At 51.6% G+C, this 22632-nt stretch overlaps 1 protein-coding gene across 1 annotated transcript in view; it reads left to right on the top strand.

The window, feature by feature from the left end:
* The window catches only part of foxn4 (forkhead box N4), a 47207-nt gene extending 25958 nt beyond the window's left edge, over nt 1-21249 (top strand). Inside the window, exons 3-10 of the mRNA XM_072478326.1 lie at nt 3080-3252; nt 4535-4662; nt 5634-5744; nt 6659-6786; nt 14771-14867; nt 16501-16708; nt 16905-17300; nt 18455-21249. Of these exons, the coding sequence (XP_072334427.1) occupies nt 3080-3252; nt 4535-4662; nt 5634-5744; nt 6659-6786; nt 14771-14867; nt 16501-16708; nt 16905-17300; nt 18455-18702 (1489 nt within the window). The 3' untranslated portion in view covers nt 18703-21249. The remainder of the gene's footprint in view (nt 1-3079; nt 3253-4534; nt 4663-5633; nt 5745-6658; nt 6787-14770; nt 14868-16500; nt 16709-16904; nt 17301-18454) is intronic.
* The last annotated feature ends 1383 nt before the right edge of the window (nt 21250-22632 follow it).

Consider the following 22632-nt stretch of genomic DNA (forward strand, 5'->3'; position numbering starts at 1 on the left):
TTCTGGACTTTAAGAGGCGGTTTGTGCACTTTGTTTTCTTTCCCCTCGCCACACTCCTTCGCTGGTCACTCACTCGCTCACTCCCTCTCCAAATGCTCCGACCTGACCAGCTTTAACGAGAGTGTCCGAGGCTGACTGGGTTTCCTCGAGACTCAGTGGGTTTCAGCGAGTTCTTTCTCCCCGGTTGTAAAATCAACAGAACCCAATACACCAGGAACTTCCTCGAATCACAGTCTGCTGTGCAGCCACATCAAAACGGAGCTCAGGAAGATTTTGTTTCTGATATTTCTGTAGTGCAGTCATAAATATGTTGAAATATACTCCTGGATTTGCTTGTAATGCCATTCGTGTGCACTTCTGGGGAGGGGGGGGGGGGGGGGGGGGAAGAGAGGGGTTGGGGTTCCCACGCTGACTGCTCCAGGTACTAATATTATGGTGGTCCCAATAAACAATATCAACTTGCTTTTATATAGCACCTCATAGAATCGTAGAATCTGTACAGTGCAGAAGGAGGCCATTCGGCTCATCAAGTCTGAACCGACCCTTGGAAAGAGCACCCTACCTGGGCCCAATCCCTGTAACCCAGTAACCCTACCTAAACGTTCGGAGGAAACCCACACAGACATGGGGAGAACGTGCAGACTCCGCACAGAGAGTGACACAAGGCCGGAATTGAATCCGGGTCCCTGGCACTGTGAGGCAGCAGTGCTAACCACTGTGCAGCCGTGCCGCCCTTTAACACAGGAATGATTGTGTTGATACTTGGCCACTTCAGGGCAGGCGACCGTAAGCTTAGACAGAGACGTCGGTTTTGGGGAATGTCTTGAGGAGGAGAGAGACGGAGAGATTTAGGGAGGAATTTCCACAGCTTTGGGGGCTAGGCAGCTGCCAAATGTTGGAGCATTAAAAACCAGGGAGCGTAGCAAAAATCAGGATCGGGATTCTCCGACCTGGCGTCGGGTCTGACAATCTCGGGGGGGGGCTATATAATCGCCCCACGCCACCCCGACAGGGGCCGTTGAATGCGCCCCCCCCCGGCAATTCTCCAGGCCTCGATGGGCCGAGTGCCCTCCGTGTTTGGCCAAGTCCCGCTGGCATGTGTTACTCAGTTCCCACACGGTGGGACTTGGAATGTCTGCAGGGGCAGTCCTGGAGGGGGGGGGTGGGCGGGGGGGGGGGGGGGGGGGGGGGATCTGACCCCGGGGGGGGGGGGGGGGGGGGGAATCGCCACGGTGGCCTGGCGCGCGATTGGGGCCTACCGATCGGCGGGCGGGCTGGTTCCATGGGGGCCTATGTTCCTCCACGCCAGGCCCCTGTAGGGCTCCGCCATATTTCCCAGGGGCCGGTACGGAGACGGGAACCCACGCGCATGTACGGAATCACGCCGGCCGTTCCGCACTTGCGCGAACTCGCGCCGGCCGCTTTGCTCCGGCTGGAGCTGCGGGGACCACTCCGGCGCTGACATAGACCCCTGGGAAGGGGAGCATTCCTCACTATCGGGGGCCGTTGACGCCAAAGTGGATTTGCGCCGCTTTTAACGCCGGCGTCAGAACTTGGCCGTGGGATTAGAGAATCCCGGCCCAGGACTCTGTGTGCCAAAAACAGCCATGAAAAGCAAAACAGCCTTAGAATAGTTGTAATCTTGCTCTCTCTCTACTCTCCCCACCCCCCGCTCGGAGGGGTTGATTTAAATAAACATGTGCAGTTGTGTTAACAAAAATTGTACTTTGAAAGCCACATGCAGGAATGGTACCTCTCCAGGATTCTGTTTCCGATTCGATGGGTGCCAGTGAGCAGGAGGACGTTCTGCCCTCCTGTGCGGCGACTCGATGATTTTGGGCTCCCAGACCAATTTACAGGTGCTGGGGACACAGGGCGTCCGGGCAGTCCCAGTGACATACCCCATGTAGAGAGGGAATGTTGCTTCCGGATTCCCCGTCACCATTTGAGTGAAGCTGGCGAAAGCTCCAAGGCACAGCTCAGGGCGACGACTAATTAGGACTTTCTAGAAATCGATCCTAAACTGTGGTGTAGGTAAATTAAGATTTTTAATTTGGGGTGGGGGGTGGGGGGTGGAATGTTATTATGGGGGCCATGAAAAAATGTACTCTGTGAACTTTGATGTAATTTGTACATAAAACAGTGAAAAAGAGAGATCAAAATGCATCTTTACTTCACTTGACATCAGTGGCATGTTTTTCTTCCCATTCCCTTCCCACCCCAACAAAATCTATTAAGCTTCGGGGTGAGGATTGGAGTTGAAGGGGTTGAGGTGGGTGGTGACCCATTCATCATCTCCAATTTTGAAGGTGTACCCTGGCAGCTCTGTACCGCTTGACATTAGGCTACTTGACATTAGAAGTATCACCCGGTGACGCCCCCTCGAATTATTATTTTCATTCTTTTCCCTACACCTTGAGAAACACGCAGCGACCACTCTGTGCCTCGTGAGTCACACTTCCGGTATGGTCAATTTTGCCAGGCTAGGGGGGTGGTGGGGTGGGCATCGCACAGTGTTCTGCTTTCCCCACCCCCGGGTGTGGCGTCACCGAGTTTAAACATCGTCCATGTGCTGCCGTATCCCAGGTTATCACCGTGTCCGACATTTCCGTGTGGCGCTCCGTGTGCGAGGAACCGGCCTCGGAGCCGGTCGGACAGCGCAGTGGCAAAGTGGACCGAGATCCAGAGGAGGAAAGGAAAACGTGTTCGGGTGGGCACCATCAAAGAGGAGGGTCTTTGAAAGGTTTTATTTTTCGAAAGTAGAGAGGAAAGTGACGCCGGAGGGAGCCCCAGTGTTCGGTGGAACAGCCACTAATAGTGCAGTGGTGCCAGCACACAGAGAAGAGGAAGCCTGTGTCCAAACAGTGGACTACATTAGACCATTTGGCAGCAGACCGGTCTCTAAGGATGAGCGAGTGTGACCAGTTATTTTAACATATCGGACTATTTCGATGTGAAGCGATAATTGATAGTCCCACGGGAGCACTGGCAGAATAAACAGCCTTTGTTGGGTTCGATGCAACACATTGACACAGAGCAGCTTGTATCCTTACTAAACGTCACATCTCTCTGCCTCCAGACCAAGCCTTTTGACCCCCGACCCTTCCCAGCTGAGCGAGGATGACCTCCCAAGCGACCTGCAGTCGTTGTCGTGGCTGACATCTGTCGATGTCCCCCGTTTACAACAGATGGCGACAGGCCGGATGGACTTTAACCTGAGCGCCCAGAATCCAACGTTGACAACACAGACAGGTAACACCCAAGCGGCAGCCTCAGCAACAACCTGCGTTTATGTAGCGCCTATAATGTAATAAAACATCCCAATGTATTGGAAGCAGTTCTAATTACTGCTGCACATCAATTGTGGACAACAACAACTTATAAAGCACCTTTAATGTAATGAAGTATCCCAAAGTGTCCACAGGAGCATAATAAAACAGAAATACACACAAGGAGCTATTAGGTCAGGTGACCAGAAGCTTGTTCATCAAGAGACGTGTTAAGAGGTGTCTTACAGGTGGAAAGCGAGTGAGAGAAGTGTACGGATTAAATTCCAGAGTTTGGGGACTAGACAGCTAACCAGTGGTGGAACAATTGTAATCTGGAATGCACAAGTCATTTAAAGAGTGCAAGAGATTTCGGAGGGTTGTGGGGCTGGGGGAGATTACAGAGCTGGGGAGCGGCAAGACCTTGGAGGGATTTGATAGCAAGGATGATAATTTCAAAATGAATTACCAGAGGTGATAGTGGAATGGGACTCGCTGTGAGGTAAAACACAGGCAGCAGAGTTTGGATGATCTCACGTTTACGGAGGGCAGAATGTGGGGAACTAGCCAGGAGTGCATTGGAATAAAAGTCTCGAGGTAATAAAGGCATGAATGAGGGTTGCAACATGTAGACATTTAGGTCTGCAACAAAAGGTTTGTCTCAAATACAGGTTTAATATAATTAGAGAGGAGAAAGTGTCATTAATTTAACTGCCTTGTCAGGTGAATGAATTAGGTGGGGTTATTGGGTTATGGGGAGAGGGTGGAGGTGTGGGCTTAAATAGGGTGCTCTTTCCAAGGGCTGGTGCAGACTCGGTGGGCCGAATGGCCTCCTTCTGCACTGTAAATTCTATGAACTACCCCCATGCATTACTGAACCAGCTGGAGAAGAAATCTTCAATGCTTGATCGCTGGCCCATGAGGGATTGTCCCTCAGTAATTGGTCCGAGAATCCCACGTTTTGCTACAAGTGGAGGAAATTAGTTAAAGTGCCTTCTCTCTAATGCTATCCCGTGGCTGGATTGGGTAGATACTGGGTAAAGAGAGGATGGAACTCAACGTTGCCAGTAGGTTTCTTACCAGTTGTCAAAGGTGCAAGGTGGGAGGGATTTGGGTTGATGGTGCAAGATGACAACCAACGGTCAGGAGAAAAGTTTCAAAACTGGTGAAAGGTCAGGTCTAAGGACGGCTGATATTACTGTGGACTATTCTTGTTCCAGTTTCATCAGCAACCTCCCATGCCTAACATCTCCCATTCATTCCCTCAGGCCTGGTTCTCCATGATATGTCTAACAACCTGACTCCAGCTTCAGCACAAGGGGCCATGATCCAGGTTCAAGCGACCATGCAGCATGGCATTATGGGAATGAACACCATGACAACCCATGGGCAAAACGTAAGGTTACCCAATTTGTTCTTATTGAAATAGCCAAGCGGGCCAACGCCCAAATGAGACTGTGATTCATTTTGTACAAACCCTGACTTTGTCTCCCCCCCCCCCCCCCCCCCCCCCCCCTCACCTGCCCCAACGTGGTCTTATGATCTAAAGTGTGGCCAGACAAATAAGAGTCTAGATGTAACAGTTTGACTTTCATTTCTTACTGAGCTGCAGGTCTAGACTTAGCTGAAGGTACATTATACAACCATGGCATAAACATTTAAAAAAAAACATAACAATGATTTTTAGCAACACGAAAAGTATTTCCACCCAAAAGGCCATATTTTTTGATAGGTGAATGCTCTTGCCCATCTCCTCGAGGACACTGGCATCCTCTTTCTCACTTTAGAAACATAACTAATTGCCTACTTGGTTGCAACTATACTCTCCACCTGTACCCAGGTGACATATTTCACAATCTATATACTACTCCTGGATTGAAACTATGCCAGCCAACTTAGTCTTAACCACTAACTTTAACTTCTGTTTAATTTTAAACTTATGGAAAGACTGGAACATTTTTCCTTTGGATTTCCATTACGCAGAATCCACCGATAATCATAGAATCCCTACCGTACAGAAGGAGGCCATTCAGCCTATCAAGTCTGCACCGACCCTCTGAAAGAGCACCCTACCTATGGCTACTCCCCCGCCCCCTATCCCCACAACCCCACCTAACCTTTGGACTCTAAGGGGAAATTTAGCAATGGCCAGTCCTAAGTTGTAATTTTTAAATGTCTAAGCGAGTGAGGTGCTACTGCAAGGGATTGATTGGAAATCATCATTTGACCTCCCATCTTCAGTCTCCCTGTTCAAGACAGTTTTTATTTCTCAGTGACAAAAGAAATGACCAGGAGTTTAATAAATGCTTAAAATATTGGAAATGAATTTCACTAACGAGAGATAATTATTTTCCCGTCTCCTCCTAGATTTCCCAGTATTCTGTGGCAGGGCAGCACCCCTCTGGGTTTCAAACACAACAGTCCCTTTACCAAGCTCACTCGCAACAGCTGTACAGCCTATCGCAACCTGGCCAGCAGGTACAGTACTCTTCCTTGTTGATCCTCACAGTGGCAGTGAATTTATATGGACTCCCAGGAATCTGATTGTTACAGTTGCGCACTTTCCAGTACCTCTTGCTCATATGAACTGAAACATGATCGTGTTCCTGAAATGTGTGAGACAGTGATCCAGGGTGCCCTCGAAATGAATTGCGCCCCTATTGCGCCCTCCAGTGGCTTCTAGAAGGAGTTGCAAGCAAGTTTGATGGGTCTGCTTATTGGTGCATGCAGGCATTTATGTAACAGTGTGTGAAGGCATCCTGAACAACACATACAATTTACAGCTATTAAGGTACCAAATCATTGCTAGCCGGCTTGCAGTTAAGTTGACGTCACGCAGAATGCGGTGGTATCAAGGGAGGCTGGTCAGGGTGTGAGTTTTCTGTATTGTACAAATGCCTACAGCGATCAGACATTTCCGGAATCTGCTGTTTGCTGAAATCAGTGGCTATGGAGTCCAGTGAGAATGGTGCTGTGTTAAGCATTATCTTTCAGGCTGCATGTTGCAAACCATGGAATTAAAACTTCACTTGCTTAGAAAAATATTTTACAGGGGTAAACCTGTTTTGCCTCATCTGCTTTCTATTGTACAATTCCCAAAATTTGACCCCCCCCCCCGCCTTTTTAAAACAGTTTCCATTTTAAATCATTTGTGTAGATGACATCACTTCATAGCAGCACCCACATACACAGCCTGTGTGCAGCCTCCTCACTAAAGCTGCCTGACCACAAAAAAATGAGTAAAGTAAGCTGGGTAGTTTGCCCTTTCAATGCCTCGTCCCCTTTCTACAGGAGGGAGAAGAAATTAATAATTTGTAGTCTTACTGCCAATTTTGTTAGTTTTTTTCCTGGATTTTGACTGTGCTTGTGTGTTATGCTCTTTCTCTCTCCAGTGTTCTTCTGGCAACATTTACAGGCCATCTTACCATGCACAGTCTCAGTACGCACAACCCCGACTGGCCTCCCACACTGACCAAGACCTCCAACCCAAGACCTACCCCAAACCCATCTATTCTTACAGGTACGTAATGTCACCGCCGCGGAACCTGCACCCAATATAAGGATGCTGCTTTTCATAAAGTCAAGACACAAAAACGATGATGGAAAGGCTTTTAACCAGGAGTATAACGTTGAGGCTGACTAAGGCTCTGGTCAGGGCCCATTTGGAGTATTGTGAGCAGTTTGGGGCCCCGTAATAAAGGGAGGATGTGCTGGCCTTGCAGAGGGTCCAAAAGAGGGTCACAAGAATGGTCCCGGGGATGAAGGACTTGTCATATGAGGAGCGGTTCAGGACTCTGGGTCTGTACTCGATGGAATTTAGAAGAATAAGTGGGGATCTCTTTGTAACTTACAGAATACTGAGAGGCCTGGATAGAGTGAAAGTGGAGGGGATGTTTCCACTAGTAGGAAATACTAGAGCCCGAGGGCGCAGCCTCAGATGGAAGAGACGATCCTTTAAAACAGAGATGAGGAGGAATTTCTAACAGGAGACAAAGGCTTTTCCAGCACATTCACTGGGGAACGTAGGCAAAAGGATGATAACGTGTTTGAAGCTTTGGGCAGTACAGATGAATTGGCTTCTGCAATCGGGTATGTAACCCTTAACGTTTGGAGAATATTGGGAGCTATTGAGAAACTTGTGCTGGTGGTACACTTGTGTTGCACAAGGGCTGCAGGCGCTACACAGCGAATTCTCCAGACCAAGAAGGTTCAATCCCTCGTGCGCCGTCAAACTAGCTCAGTCAGGGCAGCAGGTGAGGGAAGATAATTTTCTGTAGTGCCCCTGAGCTTTGGAGAAGTAAAATTACTCCGGGATTTTCACTCCTTCCCCAGGTATGCGGGATATTGGATACGGGCATTGCTCGTGATGTCTCCCACAGTTAAATGAGGTTAGGTGGATTGGCCATGCAAAATTGCCCCTTAGTGTCCAAAAGGTTAGGTGGGGTTCCGGGCATAGGGTGAGGGCCTGACCCTAGGTAGGGTGTGATGCGCAATCAATTACTCTCAAGACGAAGTGATTCATAACTGAAGGCTTTAATCTGCTAGAACCCTTCCCCAGGAGCTTCGATACAGAAAGTGAAGGCTGCTGGGACGGCACCGGTTCTTATACTCCGCCTCTCAGGGCGGAGCTCCGTACATCAGCCAATGGTAGACTCCTGGGTCTAACCAATGGTCATCCACCTCTCAGGTACCGCAATACCTGGTATTACCACATTCACCCCCTGTTAAAAAAGAGCCCGGCGGGGTGATGGCCAGTGTTAATAGTTGCCTTTCGCATGGTATGACCAGGTATGGAGGTACCGTGATGTCGAGGGTATTAACAAAGTGTTCATAGTGCAGCAATCAGTCGATCGGGTGGCCTGGTCGTCCTTTTGGAGCGTCTGGGCTTCGGCGGTAATTCTGATGGGGGTCCCGGCGGTTGCGGCTCCGGGAGCGTGATGTCGTCCTACCAGGCAGCTTCTTCACCCCTAGGCGGCGCTGTTGGGGCAAAAGGTGGACAGGGGGGGAAAGCGCCTGCAGGGGGCGTCGGTGTGTGTTCGGGCCTAGGCAGGAGCGGCAGGAGTACTGACCCTCCAGCTAGGTGCTGTGGGGAGGGTGGGGGTGGGGGCAATGGTTCGGGTGCGCGTGGGGTTCCGGCGGGCGCCAGGTCCCGAAGGGAGACCATGTCTTGGCGGCCGTCAGGGAACGCTACGTAGGCGTACTGGGGGTTGGTGTGCAGCAGGTGGATCCTCTCGACCAACGGGTCTAACTTGTGCGCCCTCACATGTTTCCGAAGCAGGATGGGTCTGGGTGTCGCTAGCCAGGTTGGGAGCGAGGTCCCGGAGGAGGACTTCCTGGAGAAAACAAGGAGACGTTCATGAGGTGTCTGATTTGTGGTTGTACAGAGCAGTGACCGGATGGAGTGGAGGGCCACAGGGAGGACTTCCTGCCAGCGGGAGACTGGGAGATTCCTGGACCGTAGGGCCAGCAGGACGGTCTTCCACACCGTTCCGTTCTCCCTCTCTACCTGTCCGTTACCCCGGGGGTTGTAACTTGTCGTCCTGCTCGAGGCGATGCCCTTGCTGAGCAGGAATTGACACAGTTCGTCGCTCATAAAGAAGGACCCCCTATCACTGCGCATGTATGCGGGGAAACCGAACAGTGGAAAGATACCCTGGAGGGCCTTGATGACGGTGGTTGTGGTCATGTCTGGACAGGGGATGGCGAATGGGAACCGGGAGTACTCGTCAATCACATTAAGGAAGTACGTGTTGCGGTCGGTGGAGGGGAGGGGGCCTTTGAAATCCATGCTGAGGCGTTCAAAGGGACGGGAAGCCTTTATCAGGTGCGCTTTCTCTGGTCGGTAGAAGTGCGGTTTGCACTCAGCGCAGATTTGGCAGTCCCTGGTGACGGTCCTGACCTCCTCGATGGAGTAGGGCAAGTTGCGGGTCTTGATAAAATGAAAAAAATGAGTGACCCCCCGGGTGGCAGAGGTCCTCGTGGAGGGATCGGAGGCGGTCCACTTGTGTGGTGGCACATGTGCCGCGGGACAGGGCATCAGGAGGCTCGTTTAGCTTCCCCGGACGATCTCGTAATTGTAGGTGGAGAGTTCTATCCTCCACCGCAAGATCTTGTCGTTCTTAATCTTACCCCGCTGCGCATTATCGAACATGAAGGCAACCGACCATTGGTCTGTGAGGAGAGTGAATCTCCTGCCGGCCAGGTAATGCCTCCAGTGCCGCACAGCTTCTACTTTGGCCTGGGCCTACTTTTCGACCGAGGAGTGGCGAATTTCAGAAGCATGGAGAGTGCGGGAGAAGAAAGCCACAGGCCTGCCCGCTTGGTTGAGGGTGGCCGCCAGAGCTACGTCGGACGCGTCGCTCTCGACCTGGAAGGGGAGGTACTCGTCGATGGCGCGCATCGTGTCCTTTGCAATGTCTGCTTTTATGCGGCAGAAGGCCTGGCGGGCCTCCGTCGACAGGGGGAAGGTTGTGGACTGGATCAGGGGTCGAGCCTTGTCGGCGTAATTAGGGACCCATTGTGCATAGTAGCTAAAGAAGCCGAGGCAGCGCTTTAGGGCCTTGGGGCAGTGAGGGAGGGGGAACTCCATGAGGGGGCGCATGCGCTCAGGGTCGGGGCCTATGACTCCACTTCGCACTACGTAGCCTAGAATGGCTAGACGGTCGGTGCTAAACACGCATTTATCCTTATTGTATGTCAGGTTAAGGATTTTCGCGGTCTGGAGAAATTTGCGGAGGTTGGTGTCGTGGTCCTGCTGGTCATGGCCGCAGATGGTGACGTTATCCAGATACGGGAACATTGCGCGTAAGCTGTACCGGTCAACCATTCGGTCCATCTCTCGCTGGAAGACCGAGACCCCGTTCGTGACACCGAAGGGAACCCTTAAAAGGTGATAGAGCCGCCCATCTGCTTCGAAGCCAGTGTACTGGCGGTCATCATTACGGAGGGGTAGCTGGTGGTAGGCAGACTTGAGATCCACCGTGGAGAAAACCTTGTATTGCGCGATCCTGTTCACCAGGTCGGCTATACGGGGGAGAGGGTACGCATCCAGCTGCGTAAACCTGTTGATGGTCTGACTGTAGTCAATGACCATCCTATGTTTCTCCCCGGTCTTTACCACCACTACTTGAGCTCTCCAGGGACTGTTGCTCGCTTCAATGACCCCTTCCCTCAGCAGCCTTTGGACCTCCGACCTGATAAAGGCCCGGTCCTGGGCACTGTATCGTCTGCTCCTGGTGGCGACGGGTTTGCAATCCGGGGTGAGGTTCACAAACAGGGAAGGCGGGTCGACCTTAAGGGTCGCGAGGCCGCAGACAGTAAGGGGGGGTATAGGGCCGCCAAATTTAAAAGTCAGGCGTTTCAGATGGCACTGAAAATCCAGCCCAAGGAGGGTAGCTGCGCAGAGGTGCGGCAGGACGTACAGGCGGAAATTGTTGAATTCCCTGCCTTGGACAGTGAGGTTCGCTAGTCAGAACCCCTTTATCTCCACAGCGTGTGACCCGGAGGCCAGGGAGTTCCTTTGATTTACGGGATGGGTGACAAGAGAACAGCGCCTTACCGTGTTGGGGTGAACAAAGCTTTCCGTGCTCCCAGAGTCAATCAAGCAAGACGTCTCGTGGCCGTTGATGGAGATCGTCGTTGTAGCTGTTGCAATCGTCTGGGGCCGACTCTGGTCCAGAGACACCAAGGCCAGCTGAAGTAATTGAGAGTTCTGGTCGGGCAGCATGTAGTCAGCTGTGCTGGGGGCCTGGGGCCCCATCCAAGATGGCGTCACATGGAGTCCGGGGATGAAGACTCGGGGCTGTTTCGCACAGGGCTAAATCGCTGGCTTTGAAAGCAGACCAAGGCAGGCCAGCAGCACGGTTCAATTCCCGTAACAGCCTCCCCGAACAGGCGCCGGAATGTGGCGACTAGGGGCTTTTCACAGTAACTTCATTTGAAGCCGACTTGTGACAATAAGCGATTTTCATTTTTCATTTAATTTCAAGAAGATGGCGGCGGCGAGGGCCAAAATGGCGGCGCCCGCGGGTCGCACGTGGCCTTAGGATAGGGGGGTGGCGGTGAGGCTGCGTGGTCGGGGCCTGAAAGGGGGGTTGCCGATAGTCGCTGGAGACCGCGGCCACGGCGCGGGCCTGGCAGACCCCCACAAAGTGGCCCTTCTTGCCGCACCCGTTGCAGGTGGCGGTGCGGGCCGGGCAGCGCGGGCCGGGATGATTCGCCTGCCCGCAGAAGAAACAGCGGTGTCCGGCGGCGTTAGCAGGCCGTCTCGCCGCGCAGGCTTGCGGGGTCAGGGGAAGGTCTGAGGGGCTGCCGCTACGGGGTGCCACGCAGCCCAGGGGGCCGCCGCGCGATCGGGTGCAAAGGACAGCGCGTTTTTATAGGCAACGTCCATGTAAGCCCTAGAGTGTCCATTTCTAGGAGCCTTCGGCGGATATCGGGGGAGGTCATACCTGCCACGAAAGCAACTCTGATCAAAAGTTCCGTGTGCTCGCTCCCCGAAACTGGCGGGCAGCCACAGTTCCGGCCCAGCACCAGCAGCGCCCGGTAGAAGTCTTCCAACGTTTCCTCCGGGCTTTGCCTCCTAGTCACCAGCAGGTGACAAGCATAGACCTGGTTCACAGGGCGGATATAATGTCCTTCTAGAAGATCGATCGCGGCAGCATAATTCTTCGCCTCCTCAATGAGAGGGTAGATCCCAGGGCTGACCCGCGAGCGTAGGAGATGTATCTTTTGTCCTTCCGTGGGGGTGCCGGAGGCCGTGTCGAGGTAGCCCTTAAAGCACGCCAGCCAGTGTTTAAAAATTGCAGCAGAGTTGTCCGCGTGGGGGCTGAGCTGAAGGCACTCCGGTCTAATACGGGGATCCATCCTTCCAACTGAAGTTGTAGCAGATTAAATTGATGCGCAATCAATTACTTTCAAGACGAAGTGATTCATAACTGAAGGCTTTAATCTGCTAGAACTCTTCCCCAGCAGCTTCGATACAGAAAGTGAAGGCTGCTGGGACAGCACCAGTTCTTATACTCCGCCTCTCAGGGCGGAACTCCATCCATCAGCCAATGGTAGACTCCTGGGTCTAACCAATGGTCATCCACCTCTCAGGTACCGCAATACCTGGTATTACCACAGGGTGCTCATTCAAAGGGTCGGTGCACACTCGATGGGTTGAATGGCCTCCTGCGCTGTAGGGATTCTATGATTCTTCAGCCAGAGGATGGGGGATCTGTGGAACTCATTGCCGTAAAAGACTGTGGAGGCCAAGTCACTTTAGTGTCTTTAAGACAGAGATAAGATTCAATACAGTGCAGAAGGAGGCCATTTGGCCCATCGAGTCTGCACCGACCCCCTGAAAGGGTACCCTACCTGGGCTCAGGACCCCACTCTATTCCCATAACCCAGTAACCCCAGCTAACCTCACCTCTAACCTTTTGGACACTAATCCACCTAACCTGCACATCTTTGGACTGTGGGAGGAAACCGGAGCACCCGGAGGAAACCCGCACAGACACGGGGAGAAAGTGCAAACTCCACAGAGACAGTGACCCAAGCCAGGGTTGAATTCGGGTCCCTCGTGCTTGAGGCAGCAGTGCTAACCACTGTGCCACTGTGCTGCAGGGTGTATGGGGAGATGGCAGGAGAATGGGGATGAGAAACATATCAGCCATGATTGAATGGTAGAGCACTCAATGGGCCGAATGGCCTAATTCTGCTCCTATGTCTTATGGTCTCACTGTCTTTTTAGCCACAGTCCTCCGATGATCAAAAATGATGGGCGGGATTCTCCAGCCCCCGCCGGGTCAGAGAATCGTTGGGGGGCGGTGTGAATCCCGCTCCGGTGCCGACTGCCGAATGCTCTGGTGCCGGTTTTCAGACGGGAGCGGGGATAACGCCGTGCCGGTCGGGGGCCATTGGCAGCGCCCCCCCCCCGGCAATTCTCCGGAACCCGATGGGCCGAGCGCCCGTCGTTTCCTGGCCAGTCCCACCGGCGTGAAATGGACATGGTCCATCCCGGCAGGACTTGGCTTGGAGGACGGCTAGTGGAGTCCTCGGGAGGGGCGCGGGGGGGATCCGGCCCCGGTAAGGCTCCGCCATGGCCGTCGCGGAGAAGAAACCCCCTGCACATGCGCAGGAAACACGCAGGAATGCGGTTCTGCGCATTCACCAGAACATGCCAGCAGTCCTGCGCATGCGCCAACCCGCGCCGGCCCTTTGGCGTCGGTTAGCGTGGCGCCAACCCCTCTGCCGCTGGCCTAGACCCCGGACGTGTGGAGGATTCCGCAACTTCCGGGCGGCCCGACGGCGGAGTGGTTCCCGCCGCTCCTGGAGCCGACGTCGGGCCATCCTGCCACGTGTGGGAGAATCCCGCCCGATGTTTGTGACTAAATCGATTGGTAGCTAAGTGCAAACGTCTATGTAGGATCATTAGAATTAGATGGCACTAGGACCTAGGGGAGAACAGTGCTCGGTGATACTCTCCGTGGCTTTATGAACCTGAACTCTGTTTTATCACTTCTCCCCCCCCCCCACAACACAACAAATGGGAGGGAAATGAGCAGCAAAAGAGTGGAGTCTGAAATATTATGGGGGAAAGTTGCGCAGCATGTGATTGACAAACCTGGATGCGAAAATGAGGGGTTAACATTTCAAGTATCGTCCTTCTCAGGGGAGAACTGAATCAGGTTTCCTGCTCAGGTTGGACAGAGCCAGCCGCCACTGGACAAGTTCCCGAGGGGAGATTTTGGATGACACGTGGCATCCCGTACCGGCCTCCCCGAGCAGGCGCCGGAATGTGGCGACTAGGGGCTTTTCACAGTAACTTCATTGAGGCCTACTTGTGACAATAAGCGATTATTATTATCTCAGAGTAACAAAATCTGCCCAGCTAGCCGCAGCCCGCTGGGATAGTGTGCCAGCAGCCAGGGCCGGAGTAGTACTGAGAGCTCAGCTTTCCAACAGCTTAGCTGAAGGAGAAGAATAAAGAATGGAAGAATCAATCCTCCAGCGATTGTAAGAAGAAGGTGCTGGGTGGGGTGGGCTAGAAGATGGATTCTGGAGCGAAAGAAAAAGAAAGTTGGTCTGAAGGCCTATATGGATTTTTGGTTCAGCTTGGTCCAAGCTATCACCTATCCAATCAAAAGGCAGGTTTACCCAAGGATACATAACTCATTTTGGTGAAAGTATTGGGTGAAAGCACACTTTGTTTTCTGAACTCGAGTTACAATTCGTTCCGATTGACCGAAATATGCCTCTTTGTCTAGTTGGATAGGTCCTGCTTTTGGAACTGAAAATGCGACTCTGGCATAACAAAGATGCTTGTATGAGGTTAAAGTGTTGGGCAGAGTACAGAGAGCCTTACTTTCTATTTATCTGTGCTACAAGAAATCTGAGCACGCTTGATGTTGATTTTGGGTGACCAGAATGATAATGGGGCTAAATCCCTTGTAATGGCATCTGCAACAAAGAAACTTGAAACTATGGTTTACGTGTGCCATTTCTTTATTTGACAGCTGCCTGATTGCCATGGCACTGAAGAACAGCAAGACAGGCAGCCTCCCAGTCAGTGAGATCTACAGCTTCATGAAGGAACACTTTCCCTATTTCAAGGTAGGAGACTGATAAAAGACAGCATTGTCCCATAGTGCAGGAAGATGTCCACCAAAATGGTTAGCGGATAACTTGGCATTTTCAGTCACAAAGTGCACGAGTGTTCTGGAGTGACTATTTTATCCATTTAAGTTTCTTACTGGAATCAGTCTGGCATCTGCCCTACACATCTGGCCAAGGAATTGCAATCAGGAACTTTTGTTCTGGTAATCCATGGTTCAATTTATGTTCAATAATCATGTTCAATAAAACCCCGATGGCCGCAAAAACCCTTAAACAAATTGATTTTGGCTATTTAAATTCTACTCCTCATGAACTTTGGTCTACACTCCAATACTCTTAATATGCCACCGAATAGAGAATTCACTCAGGAAGAGAAGATTTTTGTGGTTGGTATTGAGCTGCTTAGGTGGCTGGATGACTGGTTCGTGATGTGGAGCGACGTCAACAGCGCGGGTTCAATTCCCGTACCGGCTGACGTTATTCATGTAAGCCCCGCCTTCTCAACCTTGCCCCTTGCCCCTCGCCCGAGGTGCGGTGACCCTCAGGTTAAATCACCACCAGTCTGCTCTCCCCCTCAAAGGGGAGAACAGCCTATGGTACTGTGTGACTGTCGACATTTTAATTTCATTGAGGTGTGGAGTGAAGGGAGCTTCAATATGCATCTTACAGTGCCACATTGAATATGTATTGGTCATGGTGTCCTATTCAGGAAGGATTTCATTCTTCAGCTAACATCCTCTATCTAACCATGGGCGGGATTCTCCGACCCCCTGCCAGGTCGGAGAATCGCCGGGGGTCGGCGTGAAGCCCGCCCTCACCGTCCTCCTAATTCTCCGGCCCCCCAAAAATCGGCGCGGCGTGAGTCGCGCCGGACCCCGCCATTCTCCAAGGCGGGTAGCGCGACTCACGCCGCGCCGATTTTTGGGGGGCCGGAGAATGGGTGCCGGGGCTGCCCGCATTCTCCGGCCCGCGATGGGCTGAAGTCCCACCCGTCTTCTGCCAGTCCCACCGGCGTAAATTGGAGTAGGTCCCTTACTGGCGGGACCTGGCGGCGCGGGCGGGATCCAGGGTTCTTGGGGGGGCGCGGGGGGATCTGGCCCCGGGAGGTGCCCCCACGGTGGCCTGGCCCGCGATCGGGGCCCACCGATCCACGGGCGGGCTTGTGGCGTGGGGCACTCTGTCCTTCCGCACCGGAGGCTGTACCGGCCTGCCATTCCCGGTGCGGAAATGAAGCTCTCTGCGCATGCGCGGGGATGACGCCAGCACGCGCTGGCGCTCCCGCGCATGCGCCAACTGGCGGAGGCCCTTCGGCTCCGGTTGGCGTGGCGCCAAGCCCCTTTCCTGCCAGCCGGCGGTGCGCAAACCACTCCGGGTTGGCTTAGCCCCTGAAGGTGCGGAGAATTCTGCACCTTTGGGGCGGCCCGACGCCGGAGTGGTTCACGCCACTCCGACCCGCCGGGACCCCCCGCCCCGCCGGGTAGGGGAGAATCCCGCCCCATACGTCTAAAATTGTGAGAAACAAGACAAGGAATACTGTAAACCCTACACCTTGTGTGCCGGCATGATTAGTTGTTTGTTATTTGCTGTGGAAGGGCCCCTGGTTTGTAAGGACATTGGATCTCTATTTCAGACTGCCCCGGATGGTTGGAAGAACTCGGTCAGGCACAACCTCTCCCTGAACAAGTGCTTTGCGAAAGTGGAGAACAAACTGAGCGGTTCATCGCGGAAAGGGTGCCTTTGGGCTCTCAATCCGGCCAAGATTGAAAAGATGGAGGAGGAGATGCAGAAATGGAAGCGCAAGGATCTTGGAGCGATTCGCAGGAGCATGGCAAATCCAGGTAATGCTCAGTGATTGAAATGTAGAGGGGTGGGGGTGGAATTGCTTAGCAAACTAATGCACTTTGGGCCAGTAACGATGGTGCGGTGGCAGAATATTCCTTCAAAGGATACGAGGGAGAGATATTGGGAGCTGTCTATTTACTCAAGATTCTTTGAAATCTGGACCTCACTAAAAGACCTCTGTTCTCACTACAGACGAACTGGACAAATTGATATCTGATCGGCCAGAAAACTGCAGGAGGCCGTCAAAGTATTCTGAGAGAACAATCCACATGGCAACGCAGGTGGCAACCACACAAGGGAACATCACAGTGCCGCACCTCCCCCACCAGTCTGTGGCCACACTTTCCTTGCACCCTCTGCCTTTGCATCACCAGATCCAGCAGCAGCAGCAACAGCAGACGCGGATTACCCCCGACTCGCCAGCTCCGGCTCAAACCCCGCCTCTCCACGCAATGCCAGATATTAGCCACAGTCCGTTGTCACACCCTGGAGCTAGCAGGGTCGCTTCCGATCTATTCTGCATGACGACCGATATGAACACAGATGTTGATGCCCTGGATCCAACCATCATGGACTTTGCATTGCACGGTGAGTGGGCACTGCACAGAAAATATGCACCGAAGCATTGGGTAAAAATGCAAGTGCAATATTTTCTTTTTTAAAATAAATTTAGAGCACTCAATTCATTTTTTCCAATTAAGGGGCAATTTAGCATGGCCAATCTACCTACCTGCACATGAAAAATGAAAATCGCTTATTGTCACAAGTAGGCTTCAATGAAGTTACTGTGAAAAGCCCCTAGTCGCCACATTCCGGCGCCTGTTCGGGGAGGCTGGTACGGGAATCGAACCGTGCTCCTGGCCTGCCTGGGTCTGCTTTAAAAGCCAGCGATTTAGCCCAGTGTGCTAAACATCAGAGGGTTGTGGGGATGAAACCCACGCAAACACGGGGAGAATGTGCAAACTCCACACGGACAGTGACCCAGAGCCAGGATCAAACCTGGGACCTCGGCCCCGTGAGGCAGCAATGCTCACCACTTCCACCGTGCTACCCTCAGTGCAATATTTTCTCATATTTATTTGTCATAGAAAGCAGTAAGGTTTGTGACTATTCATGTGTGGTGGTACCAGCTCCCAGCACGCAGTGTTTCAACTAAGCCATGAAAACCCGCCCAAAATGACACTCAGTAATTTTGGGGGAGAAACGCGCCCAGCAACTCCGTGAAGTAAGAAAAATCTATTAAAAGAAAAACAGACGGCGAATTAATCAGATTATTCATAATGGATCAAAAAATATTTGCCATTTTTCCTCTCTCACAAACTTCAATGTTCGAAATAAGGTTTCCAAACTATTCATCACAACATGATTAAAGTTACTGATAAAATCGGACCCTTCCCTCGAGTGTCTCCTTTTAGAAGTCTGGGCTTGCAGTTGATGTATTTCCCAGAGCCATCATTCTCGAGAGCTTTAAAAGGAGGTACCATCCCAGTTTGTGTTGTAATTCCCAAGCACATGCTTCGGGCTGTATTTCTCAGCATGTATTAGTCTGATCCTATCAGCGCCCTCAAGCTTAAATCATGATAGATTTTGTGATTGAGCTAAAGAACGAATTTTGAAAAATTATTTTTCAGGTAAACCTGTCAGTGTTAAAACTTTGTCTAGTTGCCCTTTGCATCTCAAAAACAAATTGAAGTCTTCAGTCCGAACTGTTCACTTTCAACCAGCTTTCTTTCCTTTGACAGGAAATCTATGGGAGGAAATGAAAGACGAGAGTTTCAACCTGGACACACTGGGTGCATTTAGCACATCCCCACTTCGCCTCTCGGACTCTCCTCTTGGAACAGTGGGCCTCACTCCAGTGTCCAGTGGAAGCGAGAATTCATTTTCCGACTTGCAGGTTACTGGTCTCTACACCACCTATGCTAGCCTGGAGAATGTTCCAGCACAATACCTGAACACACAAGGGAATAAACCAATAGCATTGCAATAAAGAAAATGCCAGGAACTATTGGTGAGGCACTGCTATGAGCATAACTGATACATCAATGTACTGATGACTAAACATACATCATTGGAAAGTGTTCCCATGCCCACTTCTTCAGACACGAGTATCATATCTAACTTTCTCATAAGGCTGTATTTTTCAATGGACTCAACTGTCTTAACTGAGTCAACCTTTGGAAAAGACCTTCCGCTCTGTGCAACTGGAAGATCCAGAAAGCTAAATGTAGCCTTCTTGTGCAACAAAAAGTTGAATGTAAAAAAGGGCATTACTTATTATTAACACAACTGAAGAAGATTGAAACTATTCTCATTAATTAAACAGATTTTTGTAAATAATAAAAACCATACAAATTGACTGTAATATAGAAGCAATGAGGTGGGATGGAAAAACAGAAGATGTTTAACTACCAAGTTAAATATGTAAATTGTTCAAATTTACCATTGTTTACCTCTCAATGACACATTACCGTTCAGCCGAGAACAAAGCAATACCGTATTTGTTTGTGGTGTCCAGTTTGGATGAAGAATAATACCTACTCTGGCAAACAAGTCAATGTATATAGCAGTCTACTGTAGCCATTTGACCAAATTTAACATCCACTGGGTTCAAGCAGTCTTGTGAAAGCACTGAAACAACAGAGGCCATTCCAATAAGTTGCTCGTTCCAAAGGCCGTTTCAAAACATAGACACTGGACGTTACGGAAGACATTGGGTGCTGCCCAGCCTGTTAATGACTTGCAACGGTCCACTATGCGGAACCTATTTTTGACGGTGAATATTTGCGGCCAAGTGTTTGAATTATTTGAGCTGTAAAGATTTTGAAAGGATTAACAGCAAAATGTTGTATCAAGGTGAACCCAGGGGAAGAACACAGCGATCCAGTGAAATAGCGACCAATCAGAATCAGTAATGTGGATACTGGTTGTATCAACATCAGCTTTAATTTGCAGAAAGTGGGCAAAGACCCAGTTGAAGTCCAGAAGTGTTTGACCGTTCCAAGTTTACTGCAACAAAAGTTCTAAAAGAAACATGGGCACAAAGTTTGAGAGACATAGCTGCTTCTGTGCTTGATTAATATATATGTACTTTGACGAAAGAGAACTGCTTACCCAGGACTCACAATGGAAACAGAAACAAATTTGAATGTGCATAATTGAATCTCATTAATAGCCTGAAACTCAGAAGTGAACAATTCTTAGTAGAGCCTAGAAATGTGAATTCCATTTTTGCTTTGTAAGTGTTCTGTGCATTGTGATAGCTCAGTACAGTGAAATGTGTTGGTGCTGTTGTGATAGACAGTATTACCGTTTGTATATTTTTAATTTATATTTATTGTTTTAAGGGTAAGAGAGAACTGGTTTCATTTGAACAAAGCACCGTTTACAAGAATATTTCTCCACTTGTTGGCTGGTTATTTTGAAAAGTTATTTTTCTAAGGGCGAGGTGGATGTCAGTTTCTCAACCTTTGAAACCAGGCTGGTGGGTCATTTACAACTCTGGCTGTATTGATGGCCACGTTGCCGCCATTCCATCTGATTTGTGGGGATCATTCTCAGTCCAAGACTTCCAGGGCCGCAGGCTGAAGGAATTGGCAATGTAGAGGAAAGAAATGTACCAGTGGGATCCTCAGCATGCGAGTTCCTAATAGGGAAGGCATATTCGGGTGTCTTTTTCATTTAGAGATCAGATAGACTTTTGATAGGGTTGCTGTGGGAAGCTTCAAATTAGCATCAATAGTTGTGGCCTCTCTGCAGTAGCTTCACGAGGAATGAAAGATGCAACTCACCAGCAAAACAACTGGAGGATAAATCAGAATAACCTAGATCTTCCAAAAAGCAGGCAGAATTAGTCGTGGTGCGGATATCCAACGAGGACATCTGGATGTTCACGTTTTTTAAAAAAAAAGCTTCCCAGCAATAGACCACTTTGGTTAACTAAAATAATTTCCAATTTCAATCATTTGGGGGGGGGGGGGGGCAAAATTGAATTTGCAAGCATGTGAATGTCCAAACATCCAGGAACTTTGATATCAGATTTGGATTATGTCTAGAAACTGTGCACTGATCGGCAATCTCCACAATGCAGGAAGCACATAAAGAAAATAGAGTTCCCACTTTGTTTGTTGACAAGGGGAGTGATGCTCTCTGTACACATCCATAAAATTGGTCATCCTTAATTGCCTAATGTGGCTGGCAACAGATGGGGCTTCATTTTCACAATTAAGGGATTCATTACAAATATGATTTTCTTATATGGTTTTAAAGTTCCTTTAATACGGTATTTTGATACTAGCCACCAAGTGGGAGACTACAGTTACAAGGTATGTTTTTTTAAAAAATTGTCATAACTTGAATAACAAACCAGATAGATCATGAGATTTATCTCCAAACTATCTTGGAGGGGAAAGAAATATTTGTTTTGTTTCTTTCCCCTCATTTAGCTTCAAATCTGTTGGCATATCTTAACTAGGAAGTAATGAAATGCTTTATGTAAAATGTCTTAGGTACATGAATAAATATTTAAATTTGAAAATGGCCCTGTTGGATTTATTTGAGTGAAGCAGGACAACGACATATAGGGCGGGATTCTCTGACCCCCCCCCCCCCCCCAACCGGGTCGGAGAACATCCGGGGGCGGCGTATTCACCGGCCGGCGAAAAACCGCGCCGACGGGAATCACGCCGCGCAGAATCGCGGGAATCAGCGTGATGCGATGGGCCCCAGAGCTGCTTCAAATCTCCGGCCAGGATGGGCTGAAGTCCCGCTGACGTGACCCCAGGTCATGCCGGCGTATATTAAACATGCTTTTTAACGGCACCAATCAGTCGTGCTGGCTGACGCCGGCAAGCGCCGAGGTAGGGGTCGGCGTGGGGCGGCCGTCGGAGAGGAGACGGCACGGCCGTAGCTGGGGGGGGGGGGGGTCGCCGGTGAAGGGCGCACCCCAGGGGGCGTGCCAGTGGGGGGGGGAGGGGATGGGGGTGCCGGGGATGGGAGTGCCGGGGATGGGGGGTGCCCGGGATGGGGGGTGCCGTGGCTTGGGGTGCCGGGGATCGGAGTGCCGGGGATGGGGGATGCCGTGGCTCGGGAGTGCTGGGGATGGGGGTTGCCGGGCATGGGGGGTACCGTGGCTCGGGAGAGCCGGGGATGGGGGGTACCGTGGCTCGGGAGTGCCGGGGATGGGGGTGTCATGACCCGGGAGTGCCAGGGATGGGGGGGTGCCAGGGATGGGGGGTGCTGGGGATGGGGGGTGCCGGGGATGGGGGCTGCCGGGGATGGAAGTGCTGGGGATGGGATTGGGGCTGCCGTGGCTCGGGAGTGGCGGGGATGCCGGGGATGGGTTTGGGGCTGCTGTGGCTCCGGAGTGCCAAGGATGGGAATGGCGAGGATGAGGGTGCCGGGGATGTGGGGTACCATGAAACGGGAGTGGCGGGGATGGGGGTGCCGGGGAAGGGGGTTGCCGGGGATGGGGGGTGCCGGGGTTGGGGGGTGCCGGGTTGGGGGGTGCCGGGGAAGGGGGGTGCTGGGGAAGGGGGTTGCCAGGGATGGGGGGTGCCGTTGCTCGGGGGTGCCGGGGTTGGGGGGTGCCGGGGATGGGGGGTGCCGGGGAAGGGGGGGGAGTTTGCCTGGCCAGGTGCCAGCTGGCAACAGTGGCGATCATGCAGCCCATGGCACCTGGCTGCGGAGGGGGGGTATGGGCAATAATGACATATCGTCTACCCCCACACCCCCAGCAGGCAGTTATGTTTGGGCATCACCCAGCGATGTTGGCTGCCGTAGCGGGAGCCGCCCTTCTACATGTTGCCCTATGGGAGCTGGAGCAGGACCATGCCAGGGAGACGGCGGAGGCTGCCGCAGAGGAGCGTGCTGCAGAGGGGCAGGTGGCAGTCGCCCAGGCTGGAGGGCCACCTGCCCGACA

Source organism: Scyliorhinus torazame, chromosome 1, assembly GCF_047496885.1.
Source record: "Scyliorhinus torazame isolate Kashiwa2021f chromosome 1, sScyTor2.1, whole genome shotgun sequence".
Taxonomy (NCBI): Eukaryota; Metazoa; Chordata; class Chondrichthyes; order Carcharhiniformes; family Scyliorhinidae; genus Scyliorhinus; species Scyliorhinus torazame.